Source organism: Salvelinus alpinus, chromosome 11 (genome assembly GCF_045679555.1).
Source record: "Salvelinus alpinus chromosome 11, SLU_Salpinus.1, whole genome shotgun sequence".
NCBI classification, from domain to species: Eukaryota; Metazoa; Chordata; class Actinopteri; order Salmoniformes; family Salmonidae; genus Salvelinus; species Salvelinus alpinus.
Window position 1 is genome coordinate 29,314,944 of NC_092096.1, and position 18,591 is coordinate 29,333,534.

At 40.7% G+C, this 18,591-nt stretch overlaps 2 protein-coding genes across 4 annotated transcripts; both read right to left on the minus strand.

Annotated features, from left to right (window-relative positions):
- Nucleotides 1-279: 279 nt before the first annotated feature.
- LOC139533892 (uncharacterized) lies at nt 280-4,364 on the minus strand. Its single transcript, XM_071332365.1, has 3 exons — nt 3,980-4,364; nt 2,578-2,713; nt 280-2,168 (listed from the first exon to the last, which is right to left on the minus strand). The coding sequence occupies exons 1-3, from the start codon at nt 4,255-4,257 to the stop codon at nt 1,200-1,202; spliced, it is 1,383 nt and encodes a 460-aa protein (XP_071188466.1). The 5' UTR covers nt 4,258-4,364; the 3' UTR covers nt 280-1,199.
- An 8,374-nt stretch (nt 4,365-12,738) lies between these two features.
- pex26 (peroxisomal biogenesis factor 26) lies at nt 12,739-17,917 on the minus strand. Of its 3 annotated transcripts, XR_011666882.1 has the most exons (6): nt 17,486-17,917; nt 17,251-17,391; nt 16,752-17,080; nt 16,525-16,665; nt 13,977-16,263; nt 12,739-13,922 (listed from the first exon to the last, which is right to left on the minus strand). XR_011666882.1 is itself a non-coding variant. In XM_071332393.1 (5 exons), exons 1-5 carry the CDS (start codon nt 17,695-17,697, stop codon nt 16,091-16,093), a joined length of 996 nt encoding a protein of 331 aa, XP_071188494.1. In that variant the 5' UTR covers nt 17,698-17,917; the 3' UTR covers nt 12,739-16,090. The 3 variants fall into 3 exon arrangements, 2 of the variants coding, with proteins under 2 accessions (XP_071188494.1, XP_071188495.1); XM_071332393.1 differs by having other exon boundaries at nt 12,739-16,263; XM_071332394.1 differs by having other exon boundaries at nt 12,739-16,295.
- Nucleotides 17,918-18,591: the final 674 nt, after the last annotated feature.

An 18,591-nucleotide genomic window follows, 5' to 3' on the forward strand; every position in this document is an offset into this window, starting at 1 on the left:
TGTACAGTAGGACTCACACGTTAATCCTCTTCGTTAGGTGATCCTTTGTGCCCAGCAACCCCTGATCAGGTGATATGCGTTTGACTTCATATACTATTTGTACTGTATATAAAAAGTGTTTCTCTGGTGTCCAAATGTATGACCTCCATTTCAACTGCTATGGTGGCAGAGAGGAATGGTCACTGCACTGTAGAGAAATAATACTTTCTCTTTGTTTCTTTTGAAATTCTGTCAGGGTATAGCCTTGAGATATCCAGTATGTCAGTCACAAAACATAAGGACTTTGCACAATAAACACTTTATTCATTTCTATATTAGAAAGTTGATAAAGAAAGTTGATAAAGACATATTAGAAGCGCAAATGTTGTGAGTTAAAATCCAGCCAAGGCTGCGCTCTTCTGATATAGTCTAGGAAACACATGTAACTATCAAGATATCATGAAATTCTAACAAGCAAAGCTTTGGTGTGGTGCAGAGAGATAATGTTCCTGTCAAACAGTCTCAGTTTTCTCCTACCTCCAAGGGTTCAAATCCTGACCCATGTATGTACTGTATATCTTGTCAGTATGATACAGATGTAGGATCTTAATTTGACCAGTTTCTTCACAGCAGGAAAACAATCCTGAAGCAACAGGAAATGTGGATTATTATTACCTTTTGTCGGGGTTGACAACTTTTTTTGATTGGGCAAGTCTGACATTTTAAAGTGGAAATTACAAACTTTAGAAGCCCTTTTAAACCTCAACTACAAGTTTGCATTTGCTGCTGTGATCAAATTAAGATCCTATATAGCAAGTTGCACTTAAACAATGAGGCTAGTTTTATATGCATTTTCTACATATTATTGATAAATTAATCAATAAATAATTTCAGAAGGTCAAGGTAAAAAACAAAAACTACTGTAAATTGCGGGGACTGAGTGACTCTGTAGAAGCATGGACTGGATGGAGATGGATGCCAAGAGTGTGCAAAGCTGTCGTCAAGGCAAAGGGTGGCTACTTTGAAGATCTCAAATGATAAATACATTTTGATTTGCGTAACACTTTTTTGGTTAGTACATGATTCCATATGTGTTATTTCATAGTTGATGTCTTCACTATTATTCTACAATGTAGGAATCAGTAAAAAATTAAGAAAAACCCTGAAATTAGTAGGTGTCCCCAAACTTTTGACTGGTACTGTATGATTTCTGCAAAAATTCATCTTCGCCTGGCTGATGGAGGAGCTTTGGTTGTTTTTGGTTGATGTGGAGCTGGTTGAGAGGATTTTGATTGGTGTGTAGCTGGTGGATGCGGTTTAGAGGATTTTGATTGCTGTGGAGTTGGTGGAGGCGCTTTAGAGGATTTTGATTGCTGTGGAGTTGGTGGAGGCGCTTTAGAGGATTTTGATTGCTGTGGGGTTGGTGGAGGCGCTTTAGAGGATTTTGATTGCTGTGGAGTTGGTGGAGGCGCTTTAGAGGATTTTGATTGCTGTGGAGTTGGTGGAGGCGCTTTAGAGGATTTTGATTGGTGTGGAGCTGGCGAAGGTGGTTTAGTGGATTTTGATTGCTGTGGAGTTGGTGGAGGCGCTTTAGAGGATTTTGATTGGTGTGGAGCTGGTGTAGGTGGTTTAGTGGATTTTGATTGGTGTGGAGCCGGTTGAGAGTATTTTGATTGGTGTGGAGCTGGTGTAGGTGGTTTAGAGGGTTTTGATTGGTGTGAAGCTGATGAGGATGGCTTAGTATGGCTCTTGGGTTTGGTCTGGACAAAGGGACGTGATTTTAACTTGAAGTTGCAGAGCATTGAAGGGGTCACTTGTGAGTGTACTATGATTGGCTGCAAGTGGATGTAGTGGGTTTCTCTTTGGACAACATTGGGGGCCGGGAAATATGTTTGTGGGGGAGGTGGTGGTGGAGGAGGATGACATACAGGTCTAGAGCCTTCCTCATACTGAATGGCCTGGATGTTGCGGTAGGTGTACAACATGGATGCCACCAGTTCATTAGGTACTCCCCTCTGCTGCAGGGTGTTGAGCGGGTGGGGCTCGTTGAAGTCGTGAGACCTGCCACAGTCCACGTCTGCAGCACAGGTTCCTCTGATGTAGCGCTCACAGACGTGGAGTCTTCTGCAGCTCTCCTTGTCAGGACAGTATCCGTACTCTCCACTACCTTTGTTGTATGTGAAGCAAACCTGGAGACAAACACAGACCACTCTTAGTAGGTGCACATCAAATGTATTAAAAATGGAAATTAAACTTCTTTACTCTGGATATCTACATGCTCAATTTGGAGGATATACAGTATTAGGTCATTATATTATGATGTAAATATGAACAAGACTCAAGAGAATGAAGTAAAGAAAACACTACTGTTTGCTGCCAGTTGGTTACCAACCCATCCCATGTCTAGCTAAAAAATATGTTTTGTCATGTATTTAAGATGCATTAATACATTCTCATATGAACCCATTTTACTTACGAATGTTTCTTTTTTTATTCCAAGTAAGAATAAAACATAATTTATCTTCTGAAAGTATGTTTGTGTGTGTGCTTTTAAATTGCTTCCAATAAGTTGCAAGGAGCCTGAAAATATGAGCTTACTGGGGGTAAGAGAGTGTTGTCATTCTGCAGCAGTAACATACACAGCTCCCTCTTGTCCAATTTCTCCAGGTGATGCTCTCTCAGGACTCTGATGTTGTATTCTGACGTCAGCTCATGACAGAAGCGGCATCGCTGTCTGAAAATCAAAGTTTAGTTTATTAATTGGACCATTTAAAATAACAAGCACACATAAAACTTGAAAAAGCCATACATGCACATGAGCAAAATCAGAGGATAACACACAAAGTCTGGGACTTATTTCCATTGTGGTTCTTGAGACAAGATGGCTAGACAAGATCGAACACAGTTAAACACAGTATGGCAGTGAAATAATAAAACAAAAACAGAGAAGAACATCTATCTCTTCATTGCAGTTACATCATATGGGCACAGAAGACATCAAACAAATTTTTATTTAAATGTTTAAAGCTGCCCAGAGAGGACGTTGTTTTTATGGGCAGAGGCAACTCATTCCATTCTGAGGCTCCAGTATACAAGAAAATACCTTTCCCTGCATTACTCCTGAACCTGTATAAGCGCACACAGCAACACCTGACCTGGTGCTGTGATTGTTTGCATCCCTAACACGAGGAAAGTAATCACTTAGATACCTGGGCGCAGGACCATAAATACTGTAAACCAAACCTTGTCTAATCTGGGACACCCTATCCTCAACAGGCAGCCAGTTTAGTTCCTGAAAGCAGCTCCTGCCTATGCGAGTACGTGGACTCACCTTCAATACTACCCTGATCAGTTTATTCTGGGCTATCTGGAGCATCCCCTTCATAAATGTAGATAAGCCCCGAAACCAGGAAGTACTAGCGTAGTCAAAATGGCATTGAACGAGGGCAGTGGCTAGCAATTTCATGGAGTCCTTATCAAAAGAAAGCAATAGTTTCCTAATAGGCCTACTGCCCTTTTTTTTTTAAACAGCATTTTGAGATTGATAATACTAACGGGAAAATGTTGGCGAAAGCATATAATATCAAATGAAAAAGAGAAATGGCTATTGAACAGCTGTGTTGCTTTATAACACGCCCCAGCTTTTATGGCCGTGTTTTAGCTAGAGTAAAATGCCACAATTTTGTTTGTCTTAATTACATTTCAGTAACGTTTTACAGTTTCTAAAATACATACTGAAGCCTCTAAATCTTAATATTTAGAACCACATTATATAGAAAAAAAATCAACAAACAATATTAACCGGACTACTGCCACTACTACCAACTGTTCACAACTTGCCATTTAAGTTAGCCTACATGTTGCATAATACAAGACCATTTTTTATATAGAACATTTCAAAACAAGGCAATTAATACGTGACATCCCAGCAATATGATTAAAAAACTGCATATTAGGGTGTCTGACAAGGCCTATTGACCAAAGTAATAACAAGGTTTACCCCTCATTGAATCGACACGTTCCATAAAGGTAGAATATACACAGATGTAAATTGCTGCAGCCATTACATTCCTTGTCTCTGCATAACCTCATCTTCGTCTTGGCAAATATCCGTTTGTTTCCCTCAAAGACAGCACTGGTAAACATATCCTGATTCCCGAAAACACTCTCCAGGTCATCTTCTGGCGTGCTAAAGTTGGCACGCATTTCTTCCAGCTCAAAATACCCATTATGGGCACAGAGGATCTTATAGACCAGAGCTGTTGTATCCATTTCCATCACCGTAGATCTTCTGCCTTGACGGTTCAAATCAGTGTTGCCAACAAATTTTCAGGGGAAGTTGCTAGAGGCAAGTCGATTTCTTGCTAAAAGTTGTTAAATGACGTTGTGATGTCATTGCCTGATGACGTCATTACGTAATAACTCACCTGCGTCATTGCGTAGGATACACAATAACGTTACTCAAATTGACTAGCCATCTCGGCGAAAAATATGATTTGACATTTGTTAGTTTAGATTTGTTTGTTTATTATCATATAGTTTTTATTTGTAAAAGTAGTATAAACACAACACATTTTATATGATCACATATTTTTATTTTTAAACACAACACATTGAATTATTGAACAATTACACATTATTGAATAATTACATTTTATTTATTTTCTTTTTTACTAGTAAACCTACACATTCTTTAGCATTTCCTTAACACTGAACAAGGCCATGTGTCGCAAGGCTTCAAGGTTGTCTGGGAGCCTTGCTTGCAGCTCCTTGCTTAAAGCAACAATGTAGTTGATGCACTGTCTCCGAATGACCTTTTGTCTTCTAGCGCAAGACTGAGTTGGTACACCGTGCTCTCTAAAAGGTACCCAAGGTATGGTGATGGACTGAGATGTCCATCAATGGCATCCTTCAGGAAATACATTTTTGCCATAGGGTTGACTACTCTGCTGCAAATTGATGTTAAGAGGTGTACCAGATTGTTCAAAAGCTTGACAAGATCTGTTTGCTCTCCCTCAAATGACTTCACTGCAACTTGTACGTTGTGATCTGCAGGGGTTTCTGGCCACAATTAATGGTGGCATACACTGCTTTGTACGCCTCGCGCCGTTTTAGGGAATTCGAAAACCAGTTGAATGTTTCCCTGATTAACTATTCAACACTCCTAGGGATGGTTTCTTTGGATGCTGCACTGACAGCCAATTGTATAGAATAGCACACACAGCGGATGAGTACCCAATTGGGCAATGCACATTCTTCCTTTAAAATCTTGTGCACCCCATTGTGCACCCCAGTCATCACGGACGCATGATCAGTGCCAATACCCTGAAGATTCTCTTTTTTAAGGTTACACTTCTCAAGAAACTCAACTACCGCCTTTACTATTGATCTGGCATCGCCCCCCTCCAATTCAACCAGCCCGAGAAATGTGGACACAACAGTTCTTTTTTTAGCACTGAAATACCGAAACACCACACCCAGGTATTTCGAGCCACTGACATCAGTGGACTCATCCAAAAGGAGACTGAACTTCTCATCCCCCACAAGTGGAGCAAGCCATATTAAACAACCTTATCTCAAAACCTGAATATGAATACCTTTGCTGCAAATGTGCCATACCTCCATGCCTGTACATTTTGCCTAAATTACACAAACCTAAAACACAAGGCAATTATTCAGGCAGACCAGTGGTTGCAGGAATAAGCTCAATGCTAGAGCCAGTATCAAACTTTGTAGATTATTTTATTAAATCTCATGCGTAAGCATTGCCATCATATGTGAAAGACTATAGACTTCATAAATAAGATCTCACCAATAACGGGGATTAACAGAAGACTCAACATTAGATGTCGAGTCTATATACCAGCATTCCCCACACGGGTGGGCTGGCAGGCCTAGCTCACTATTTGAGAGACCGAGATACTAACAAATGCCCACCAACAAACTTTATTCTAGAGCTGGCTGAATATGTTTTGACGTATAACTATTTCAGGTTTGATGAATAATACTAACGTAAACTCGTACATCGCCTTGGTCCGTACAATTGCCCTTATTTTAGCGCCCCAAAAACGTAATACTTCCAGATCAACTGTAATGTCAATACCATTACAGTCCACATCAGTGGGCTCATCCAAAAGGAGACTGAACTTCTCATCCCCCACATCTGATGTTACCCTTTTGAGAAAATAAGGAGCCAGTATTCCCCTAATCATTTCTGTGCACTTGGTGCGGTGCATTTGGAAGTTTGTTGCTGCCACAGAATCTGAAAAGGCAGCTTTGCAAGCCATACCTAAATGGTTGCATGCTAGCAGCGAACAATGCTCCGCAATGGCCATTGCCATAGTAGCTTCTGCACTTTTGCAGTTATCCACTTTCTTAACCAACTGTGGTAATGTCGACTGCGTTGTGGGGTTGTCGGTTTTGATTTATTTATATGCTTTGCTGTAGCACAATGTTTTTTGATGTCATACATTTTTGCAAGCATATCTGATTTGCAGTACGTCAATCATCCCCAATTACTGGCTTCAGCCACCCTTTAAATTCAGGTACAGACTCCCACTCTTTTCTGTACTTCTGGCGGTACAATTTTGATTGAGGCATGTTGATTGATGTTGTAAGTTCTGTGACCAACTATATTCACTGGGTTTGTTTCGTCGAACGCATACTACTGCTGCTGCAGTCAGCCAACAATGATTTGCAATTTGCTGAAATTGCTGCTGGCCTTCTGCTGCTGAGCGCCTGCTGCTGACGTCACTCACAATTCACTTTTGCAGCCAGGCACGTGTGTTGTGACTGAGTGTGTGACAGAGAAAACCGGTTGTGTGTCATTTAGAGGGAAAATACATTTTAGCGTTTGAGTCACTTTTCAAAAGTTGCTAAAAGTTCCAAATTTTAAAAGTAGCTACATTTGTTGCTAGGTGCTGTTTGAAAAAAAAGTTGCTAGGGTACTCTGAAAAGTTGCTAAATCTAGCAACAAAATTGCTAAATTGGCATCACTGGTTCAAATGCATGACTGTACATATTGACGCAAACATTGACAAAGCTGAAGTAGAACTTTCCTCTGTATTCAAAACAGGTCCCTGCAATAAACCACTTCTACCTATGTGAAGCTAGCCACAATAAGGTTTAGCCACATTAGTGGAATTTGCGGGTCGCCTTCAAAATAAAAGTTCCTCATTGAAAGTGATGCAAATGGTTGCAAATTGTGGAATCATGCCATATTTGGAATGTTGTTATATAAATTCAACAAAATACAATAATTAGCTACCTGGCAAAAAATAAGTTGAAACAGCACTGTGGATGTATTAAACTCCCAAATAATTTGTGGCATACTTATATTTCACTGTACAGCCTTACCTATGGATTGTGGTTCAATGAAATGGGGTATCAGGCTACTCAGTGTCACCCACAGAACACAAATATAAAGAATTTCCACAAATATTAGTGTTGTAACTGTTATTGTGGGACTTTGACTGTGGGAAATGACCTCCGCAGTCAGCCTATTGTGTGTTATGACATACAGTACCAGTCAAAAGTTTGGACACACCTACTAACTCAAGGGTTTTTCTTTATTTTTACTATTTTCTACATTGTAAAATAATAGTGAAGACATCAAAACTATGAAATAACACATATGGAAGCATGTAGTTTACCAAAAAAGTGTTAAACAAATTTATATAAATTTATATTTGAGATTCTTCAAAGTAGCCGCCCTTTGCCTTGATGACAGCTTTGCACATTCTTGGCATTCTCTCAATCGCCTTCATGAGGTAGTCACCTGGAATGTGTTTCAATTAACAGGTGTGCCTTGTTAAAAGTTAATTTGTGGAATTTCTTTCCCTCTTCATGCGTTTGAGCCAATCAGTTGTGTTGTGAAAAGGTAGGGGTGGTATACAGAAGATAGCCCTATTTGGTAAAAGACCAAGTCCATATTATGTCAAGAACAGCTCAAATGGGCAAAGAGAAACGACAGTCCATCATTACTTTAAGACATGAAGGTCAGTTAATGAGGAAAATTTCAAGAACTTTAAAAGATTCTTCAAGTGCAGTCGTGAAAACCATCAAGCGCGATGATGAATCTGGCTCTCATGAGGACCGCCACAGGAAAGGAAGGCCCAGTTACCTATGCTACAGAGGATACGTTTATTAGAGTTACCAGCCTCAGAAATTGCAGCCCAAATAAATGCTTCACAGAGTTCAAGTAACAGACACAACATAAAATGTTCAGAGGAGACTGCGTAAATCAGGCCTTCATGGTCAAATTACTGCACAGATACCACTACTAAAGGACACCAATAAGAAGAAGAGACTTGCTTGGGACAAGAAAAACGATCTATGGATATTAGACCAGTGGAAATCTGTCCTTTGGTCTGATGAGTCCAAATTTGAGATGGTTGGTTCCAACAGCCGTGTCTTTGTAAGACGAAGAGTAGGTGAACGGATGATCTCTGTATGTGTGGTTCCCACCGTGAAGCATGGAGGAGGAGGTGTGATGGTGTGGGGGTGCTTTGCTGGTGACATTGTCAGTGATGTATTTAGAATTCTTGGCACACTTAACCAGCATGGCTACCACAGCATTCTGCAGCGATACGCCATCCCATCTGTTTTGCGCTTAGTGGGACTATCATTTGTTTTTCAACAGAACAATGACCCAACACACCTCCAGGCTGTGTAAGGGCTATTTGACCAAAAAGGAAAGTGATGGAGTGCTGCATCAGATGACCTGGCTTCCACAATCACCCGACCTCAACCCAATTGAGATGGTTTGGGATGAGTTGGACTGCAGAGTGAAGGAAAAGCAGCCAACAAGTGCTCAGCATATGTGGGAACTCCTTCAAGACTGTTGGAAAAGCATTCCAGGTGAAGCTGGTTGATAGAATGCCAAGACTGTGCAAAGCTGTCATCAAGGCAAAGGGTGGCTACTTTGAAGAATCTAAAATATATTTGTTTAACACTACATGATTCCATATCTGTTATTCCATAGTTTTGATGTCTTCACTATTATTATACAATGTAGAAAATAGTAAAAATAAAGAAACCCTTCAATTAGTAGGTGTGTCCAAACTTTTGACTGGTACTGTACTTATTGTACACTGTACAGCCTATGGATTGTGGCTCAATGAAATGGGGTATCAGTCTACTCAGTGACACCCACAGAACACAATTGCGATGAGATTACACAAATATTAGTGTGATAGCTCATATTGCGGGACTCTGAAACCACTGTGAAATGAGCCACATAACGCTTACCAGACATCCTACTATGTGCATTGGTGATTTACTACAGTCAAAGTCCCACAATAAGAGCTATGGCACTAATATTTGTGTAAACTCTTCACAGTTTAGTTCTGTGGGTGGCACTGAGTAGACCGATAACCAATTTCATTGATCCACAATCCATAGGCTGTACAGTGAAATAGAAGTATACCCCCAAATGCAACTCTGAAGTCTAATACATCCACAGTGCGATTTCAACAGATTGAATTTAGCATTCTCTAATGAAAATATGCTTTGACTGCACTATTTGTATCCATTTGCATCACTTTCAATCAGGGACTTTCCTTCTTGAAAGCGAACTGCAAAATGTCACTATTGTGGCTAATCCTTATTGTGGCTAGCTTCACATAGGTACCACATCTGACGATACAAACTTTAAACTAGACCTACATGTAAACACTCCCTGAGCTCTGAAGGCAACAGATAGTGAACAAATTATAATTATTTTCTTTCCGTAGCAAACGGTACCTGGTGGCTGGTATGAGAAGAAACACCCTTCGTCGTCGTCCGTGCAAGAAACACAAAATCACCAATCGAGAGTTCCATCTCGCTAATTTATCCACAAATCTCACCTCATCTCTTCTCTTCTCATACCGGCCACTAACACTAACAGGTACCACTGGCACCCAAGAAAACGGTTTGAAAGTAATGTTTATTTTATTATTATTATTACACAAGGTTGGGTAGGTTACTTTCTAAATGCAATCCGTTACAGTTACTAGTTACCTGTCCAAAATTGTAATTAGTAACGTAACTTTTGAATTTCCCAAACTCAGTAATGTATGATTACATTGTTACTTTTAGATTACTTTCCACTTAAGAGGCACAAATGTATGTTATCAATTGAACCACATCTATTGCAGGATAAATCAATGTTAAAGTTGACACAGTTGGCCATATATGGATGTTACATTTTACTTTATGGGTTAGTTATGTAGGCTTCTTCTAACCCATCGCTTTCTAATACATATAATATGATTAAATTATATCTTTACATTAAAAACCAAAGTCTATAGGTAATTCCAGTCATTCCAATAAATGTTATACCCCTTGGTCTTCAAGAATGGGACTTGGAAATATGGAAGTATAGATTAGCCAAATTGTTTTACCTGAGCATAACCCTAAAACGAAGGACTTATTAGCCAGCCCTACTCTGTTGTTAATGATTTTGTTGCCATGGAGGAATGATTCGACTCCATGATTTGAGTTAGGGGGAAAAAATGCTGCGCTCATGGAATGGCATGCTTTGAGCACTACTGAAAAGTGCTATTTACATGTGAAAAATGAATACCATATGCTGCATTTGCTAGAGGCCTATTGTTTAGCTTTTTGTTGGTGACCCTTTGATATCTTGATAATATGCAGCTGTTTAAAGGGGAATTCCACAGATGAAACAATAACAAAATGGTTGCCCTGCCTCTGTTTTGGTAAAAAGCTGAGGAATGGGCCTATTTGTTATTTGGAGCGATTTAAAACAATCCACAATTTATTTTTAAGGCTAGGGGCAGCTAATGATCCTCTGTGGCCAAATCATGCTTTAGTATCCTATTTTGAATGATTTTTAAATTCTGTATAGACAGGAGTATGCTATATAATTTTGACAATTTTATTCAATTTACTTAGGGAAAGCTGCTTCCCATAGCCTTATGCCTTAAGTGCAGGAGCTGTCTTTTTCCAAGTCTGTCCATTAGACCAGTGGTTCCCAAACATTTTTTTATACTTTTGTCTTTATAAAATGATTCACTCATTCAATGAATCAGAGATCAAATGGATAAGGTTGGCTACTTCAAAAGCAAGGTATCTAACTAAACATATTTATATATAAGGCTAAAATATTCATGTTTTGCGGGAGATCTACACACTGCAAATTATTTGCCAATCAGGCTATTCTTAGAATATTTTTTACGTTGTTGCAATTACATGGCTACTGTTTAATAGAGGGAAATTCATTTTAATTTGAGAATCCCAGCTTTCCAATAGTGCAGATTTGTTTAGGCTCTACAGTGCTGGTGGAAAGGAACAACAAAACGTATGCATAGTTAGCTATAGTTAACTCGCGAGATAACTGCTACAAGTTATGTTTTGAATTGTTGATCTAGTTAGTCTGTCTTATTATTTTATACACCTGCTGCTGAAATGTTGCGCTCTCTCTACTTGAGCAATGGCCCACTCGCACTGGCACACACACAGCACCACAGACATGCACTGAACGTCACTCTGATAATGACTGATATGTATACTAAACACAAATAGAAACACAACATGTAAAGTGTTGGTCCCATGTTTCATGAGCTGAAATAAACAGCATGATCATTACACAGGTGCACCTTGTGCTGGGGACAATAAAAGGCTATTCTAAAATGTGCAGTTTTGTCACACAACACAATGTAACAGATGTCTCAAGTTTTGAGGGTGCGGGAATGCAGGAATGTCCAACAGAGCTGTTGCCAGAGAATGTAATGCTAATTTCTCGACCAAAGTCATTTTAGAGAATTTGGCATTACGTCCAACCGGCCTCACAACCACAGACCACAAGTAACCAAACCATCCCAGGACCTCCACATCCGGCTTCTTCACCTGCGGGATTGTCTGAGACCTGGACAGATGATGAAACTGAGGTGTATTTCTGTCTGTAATAAAACCCTTTTGTGGGGAAAAACTCATTCTGATTGGCTGGGCCTGGCTCACAAGTGGGTGGGTTCCGGACAGCTCCGGCCCAAGACATGTACTGATAATACTGTATGTAGTAAAACCTTCAGGTTTCAAACAATAAAGTAGCAATATGTTTTCAAAATGCATACTTCCTCCAGCTCACTGCAAAGTGATGAAGCCTGCCTTCTGTGCAAATGGGAAGCATGCTTCAATTACCAGTTGAGAAATTCAAATATTTGCTATTTTTATCATGGCCAATTACATCCAATTGGTAGTTACAGTCTTCTCCCATTTCTGCAGCACCCCTACAGACTCGGAGAGGTGAAGGTCGAAAGCCATGCGTCCTCCGAAACACGACCCTGCCAAGCCGCACTGCTTCTTGACCCACTGCTTGCTTAACCCAGAAGCCAGCCGCACCAATACGTCTGAGGAAGCACAGTCCAGCTAGCAACTGAAGTCAGCTTGCAGGCGCCCGGTCCCGCCACAAAGAGTCGCTAGAGCACGATGGGACAAGGTAATCCCGGCCGGCCAAACCCTCCCCTAACCCAGACGACGCTGGGCCAATTGTGCGCTGTCTCATGGGTCTCCCGGTCACGGCCGGCTGTGACACAGTCTGGGATCAAACCCGGGTCTGTAGTGACGCCTCAAGCACTGCGATGCAGTGCATTAAACCGCTGCGCCACTCGGGAGGCCAAAAAAACTATTAACACAGGATTGCATTTAGAATTGTTGCTCATTGATTGGGCTTATAAAAGAGCTGCCTGACACATTTTCTGCTAAAAGGCCCTGTATCTGTATGCTGTGCATGTGATAAATAAGATACATAAGGAATATAATACACACATACCAATTTAATTCCACAAAATTATGCAAATTAAGACATAGACCAATAAGCATGACTGGTCAAATGTATTTCCATCAAATGGTATTTCCATCAATGAATAGGCTAAAAAGCATTATTTCGCAATGGGATTTTTTCCTTCTCCCGGACAATTGTCAGGTGGCAATTTGACTTAATCTGCAAAAATAAAAATATATATATATTAAAAAACAGCTATTACAGGCTAACTGGAAACCCTGTCTAGCAGTGGTGCAGTGGTGCTTGGAGAAGTGGGTATACTCTAATTTTGCCCCCCAAAAATCCAAAAAGGCTTGCCGGTGAAGGAAAAGGCACCCTGTGTGAAAAATGCTGTTTTCCTAAAGTTTTTTCTCTTCTGTTTTACTATATTTTTTTCTGGTTTTCACTCAAAATCACACTTTTTAATAGAAAAACAACTAAGTCCACAACAATGCTTAAAACACATCAGGAGACCATTTTTCTGGTCTGGGAAAAATATAAATATTTGGAGGGTGTAGTTGCCTTTTAATTGAATTGCTCACCTATCAAGTGACCATTTGTCTAGCCGTGTGTTTGTACTGTACAATGTAGGCCTACATGGCAGAGTTTGCAAAACAAATGCCCTCCCGATTGATACAAATCATCATGATTTCATTCTGCCAGGTAACCCTTTACCAAGGTTTTTTTGGTGAAGCCTATACAATTGTTCATTCAAACAGCGCTTGATGACTGAACTGTGCATTACAAAGATTCAACCAAGACTTCGGACCAAACTTTTTCAATACCTGGTTCCATTGTTTCCTTAGTTCCTGGTAGATAAAAGTTGAAACCTCTTTCCTACAATACCAGCTACTGATGTCGTTCAATTCTGTGAGCTGCTCCAATGCGAAAACCAATTGAGCGTGGTTGCTGCCTGATATTCTGCAGAAATGAGCTATGTGTGTGCTGCGCATGTGAATATATTTCACATGCTTTGCGATTATGTAGGCTACTTTGTGCATGATGTCGCTATTGTACTACATAATTGATATGGCGTATAACTTGGATATGCATCAGTGGGGATTAAGAATTAATACGTAATGCCCACTGAACAAAAGTGGGTATACCTACGTATAGCTCCCACTACTATCTAGTATACACTAGCTAGCTAGCTAGCACACACTACTAGCTAGTAAACCTAGTACACACTAGCTAGCTAGTAAACCTAGTACACACTAGCTAGCTAGTAAACCTAGTACACACTAGCTATCTAATACACACTAGCGCGCTAATACATGCGCCATCCTCTCTGGCAGCATTCAACCAGTCTGATCCCGTATACCTCACAGCATCTGTGTCCTGAGAAGGTATCTGCTGGAGCCAGACCCTATTGAAAGATACTGGAGTAATTCATAATGAGAGAATTATCATTTTACCAATTAAAAATCTTTCACTGTCATGTAAAAGTTATAATATGTCTGACATGCATCTGATTACAATTAGCTTACTTACAGCAGTTGATTTGGATTGGGAAATTCATATCAACACAAAATGTGTCACCACACACACTATCTGGCTCGCTCGCACACACACCTACAGTGGGGAGAACAAGTATTTGATACACTGCCGATTTTGCAGGTTTTCCTACTTACAAAGCATGTAGAGGTCTGTCATTTTTATCATAGGTACACTTCAACTGTGAGAGACGGAATCTAAAACAAAAATCCAGAAAATCACATTGTATGATTTTTAAATAATGAATTTGCATTTTATTGCATGACATAAGTATTTGATCACCTACCAACCAGTAAGAATTCCGGCTCTCACAGACCTGTTAGTTTTTCTTTAAGAAGCCCTCCTGTTCTCCACTCATTACCTGTATTAACTGCACCTGTTTGAACTCGTTACCTGTATAAAAGACACCTGTCCACACACTCAATCAAACAGATTCCAACCTCTCCACAATGGCCAAGACCAGAGAGCTGTGTAAGGACATCAGGGATAAAATTGTAGACCTGCACAAGGCTGGGATGGGCTACAGGACAATAGGCAAGCAGCTTGGTGAGAAGGAAACAACTGTTGGCGCAATTATTAGAAAATGGAAGAAGTTCAAGATGACGGTCAATCACCCTCGGTCTGGGGCTCCATGCAAGATTTCACCTCGTGGGGCATCAATGATCATGAGGAAGGTGAGGGATCAGCCCAGAACTACACGGCAGGACCTGGTCAATGACCTGAAGAGAGCTGGGACCACAGTCTCAAAGAAAACCATTAGTAACACACTACGCTGTCATGGATTAAAATCCTGCAGCGCACGCAAGGTCCCCCTGCTTAAGCCAGTGCATGTCCAGGCCCGTCTGAAGTTTGCCAATGACCATCTGGATGATCCAGAGGAGGAATGGGAGAAGGTCATGTGGTCTGATGAGACAAAAATAGAGCTTTTTGGTCTAACTCCACTCGCCGTGTTTGGAGGAAGAAGAAGTATGAGTACAACCCCAAGAACACCATCCCAACCGTGAAGCATGGAGGTGGAAACATCATTCTTTGGGGATGCTTTTCTGCAAAGGGGACAGGACGACTGCACCGTATTGAGGGGAGGATGGATGGGGCCATGTATCGCGAGATCTTGGCCAACAACCTCCTTCCCTCAGTAAGAGCATTGAAGATGGGTTGCGGCTGGGTCTTCCAGCATGACAACGACACGAAGCACACAGCCATGGCAACTAAGGAGTGGCTCCGTAAGAAGCATCTCAAGGTCCTGGAGTGGCCTAGCCAGTCTCCAGACCTGAACCCAATAGAAAATCTTTGGAGGGAGCTGAAAGTCCGTATTGCCCAGCGACAGCCCCGAAACCTGAAGGATCTGGAGAAGATCTGTAGGGAGGAGTGGGCCAAAATCCCTGCTGCAGTGTGTGCAAACCTAGTCAAGAACTACAGGAAACGTATGATCTCTGTAATTGCAAACAAAGGTTTCTGTACCAAATATTAAGTTCTGCTTTTCTGATGTATCAAATACTTATGTCATGCAATAAAATGCAAATTAATTACTTAAAAATCATACAATGTGATTTTCTGGATTTTTGTTTTAGATTCCGTCTCTCATAGTTGAAGTGTACCTATGATAAAAATTACAGACCTCTACATGCTTTGTAAGTAGGAAAACCTGCAAAATCGGCAGTGTATCAAATACTTGTTCTCCCCACTGTATATGGGAGCAACTGAATCTGCAACACCAGGGAAATTAATTCTGACTATTACTATCACATTCTGCCTTCACAGGTATCCATGCTGTTCACATTTAGCCTTCACAGGTATAAATGTTGTTGTTGCCAACAAAAGCCCCCCTAATTTCTCTCTTTATCTCAGTCACTAATTCATATTTACATGGTGAGGGTCAATGGTGAGCTCTTGTTTCTCAGTCAAATTTAAACCATAATGTCCCAGCACCAGGCTGTATGGTTTTACAGTTCTTAGCTCTGAGCTCTGGCTTGATAGTAAGGGGCAAACATTGCATCCCACATCTGCTTCAGCATCTGCAGCATCTGTGAGATCCAGGGGAAAGATGAGGGATGAGCTGTGGAGAAACCATATCCAAGAATCATCATAACATTTCTGCTCTTTGTGCTGATATCTAGTCTCTTATGTGTTTAAATACAGTAGGTAGGTTGGGTGCAATCAAAAGTTAGACAAAAGCTGTATGCTAAGTGCTAGACTAGTATTAACTAAAGCAACCACATTATTTGGATGTTGACAGTTTCTTTCAATGATTGAATAATAGGCGTACAACGTTATTTATTTTGTACCTGGATCCATTCGGACAAAAAGCATGTAGAGAAGGACCGCAGCCAGAAAGACTCTCCGAAGACGGAATAACCCACCACTGGCTACTGATAGTCCTCTGTTCAAAAGCCTAAGCAAGGCCTCAAGTTTCTGAATCCCAGCACCTACAAAGCACAAACACAGCCAGTCACACTGTCTGGCAGCATTAAATTCAATACAAATGGTTAATGCAATTGTAAGTGAGATGCACCTTGAGGTGTGTTAAGTCCAGCAACCACCACCACAGGACTGGGGTTGGGATTAGGGCTTGGAGGTTGTTCTTGGCTGAGGTTCTCTTTATTCTCCACGATATCCAGTGCTGTTTGTTTCTGGTCCTCTGTGAATGCAATACCTCCCACCTCACCAAAAACCAACTCCCGTGCCTCTGTCATATGACCTAAAGGCACTAGAATATGCAGTAAATAAAGCTCTGCTACAGTCCCAAATCCTACCAATCTCCCATTGGATGGGCAGCACAGCCAAACATTGCCTGCCTCCTGCATCATAGCTTGCTCACCCACTTTGGTGTAGAGGAGTATGCTACAAAAAAAGAAGAGGGACATGGAGAAAAACATGACTGCAGGGTGAATTGGGGTTACATATTTACATGCCAATTGAAAACATAAATCAATGTGCAGTGTCTGCAGTGTATAAAACTGTTATAATGGAAGAAATTAGCCTGAAAATTAACCATGTTACATTTTCCTCACCACATCTGCATTATTTTTGCAGATATTTTCTCAGGGCACTCATAATGCTGCAGAATCCATGCCAGTACACCAGGCCACTGATTGAGTTCAGCCAATGCTTGAATCCCCACAATGCAGAGTGCAGCCTTCAACTCCCCATACCTGAAAGTCAGATGGACAACGGTTTAGTCCAATAATGCAATGCAACAAGGACCATGTCATGAAAGCAGAGCAAATTCTAAATACTAATACCCACCTACTGTCCTCTTGCTCCGCGTTTAAAAGGCTCACCAGACCTCTCTCACATGTGTCAAAAGCAGCTTGGAAATCCTTCTGAACCATTAACTGCTCGGCAGCTGAGTCCAACAGTCCATGTGTCAGTGCAAAATTTGAACTCAACGGGGGGCTTTGACGGACAGATCCGAAGCTGAGAGTGTGAGCCATTGAGGTGGACGAGTTGCTCATCATTGCACTGTAGGTAGCTAACGTTATGTCTATTTTAGTTGTTTGTGCCAATAAATTGTAAGACGAATCACCAACAGTCAACCAAACATTAGTAATGTTTTTAGCAATATGTTAAACGTGCCGTAAATTATGTGCTGGTGGTACCTGCCTTGTACAAATTTGTTTACATTCTGAGGCAATATACATGCTATTATTTGGCTTCCGCACTCACCACCAATCATATTCGGAGATTACTCATGAACACAAGGCAGCCAATCACTTGCGTTCTTATTTATACGTAACCCTCCAGGTGCGCTCGATTTAGCTTTAGCTCGCCCGGCGTGCCGGATGGGGTTCCAGTTGATCGTTTGGGACCTCTTTTGACATCCCCCCAAAATATGCTTGCAATTCAAAGAAAAATTAATGTGGCCAAGCAGATTTCTCTATGCGACATTAAAGTATTAATTAATTAATAAATATAACCACAGAATATGATAATTGATTTGTGGGATATCTGGAACAACAGAGCATTTGCAAATACATTTGCATCACTGTTTTTGTAAGACAAGGACAGAAAGTGATGAAGTTGTAGAACTCAAAATAACTCTATGCCATGAGCTGACTATACTGTGCAAAGTAAGGTTTGGGTGTTAAGGGACTTTCATTAACTCCATTTTCTGTTGAGAGACCGATTTAGATGGTTCTAAATATTAGACGTGATGTTTGATGTTGGACCTGCAGCAATTTGAAATACTTCTTTTTCATAGCAGTAGGGATCTCTCCAAAACATCCTCACAATTTTCAGCTGAATAAACATGAAAATAAGACAAATAAATGCCATACTTTCCCTTTCTGTATTATTCAAGCCGCATAATGTGATGGTGTAGAGTGGTGAAATGTCAGATAAGTTATTGTGAA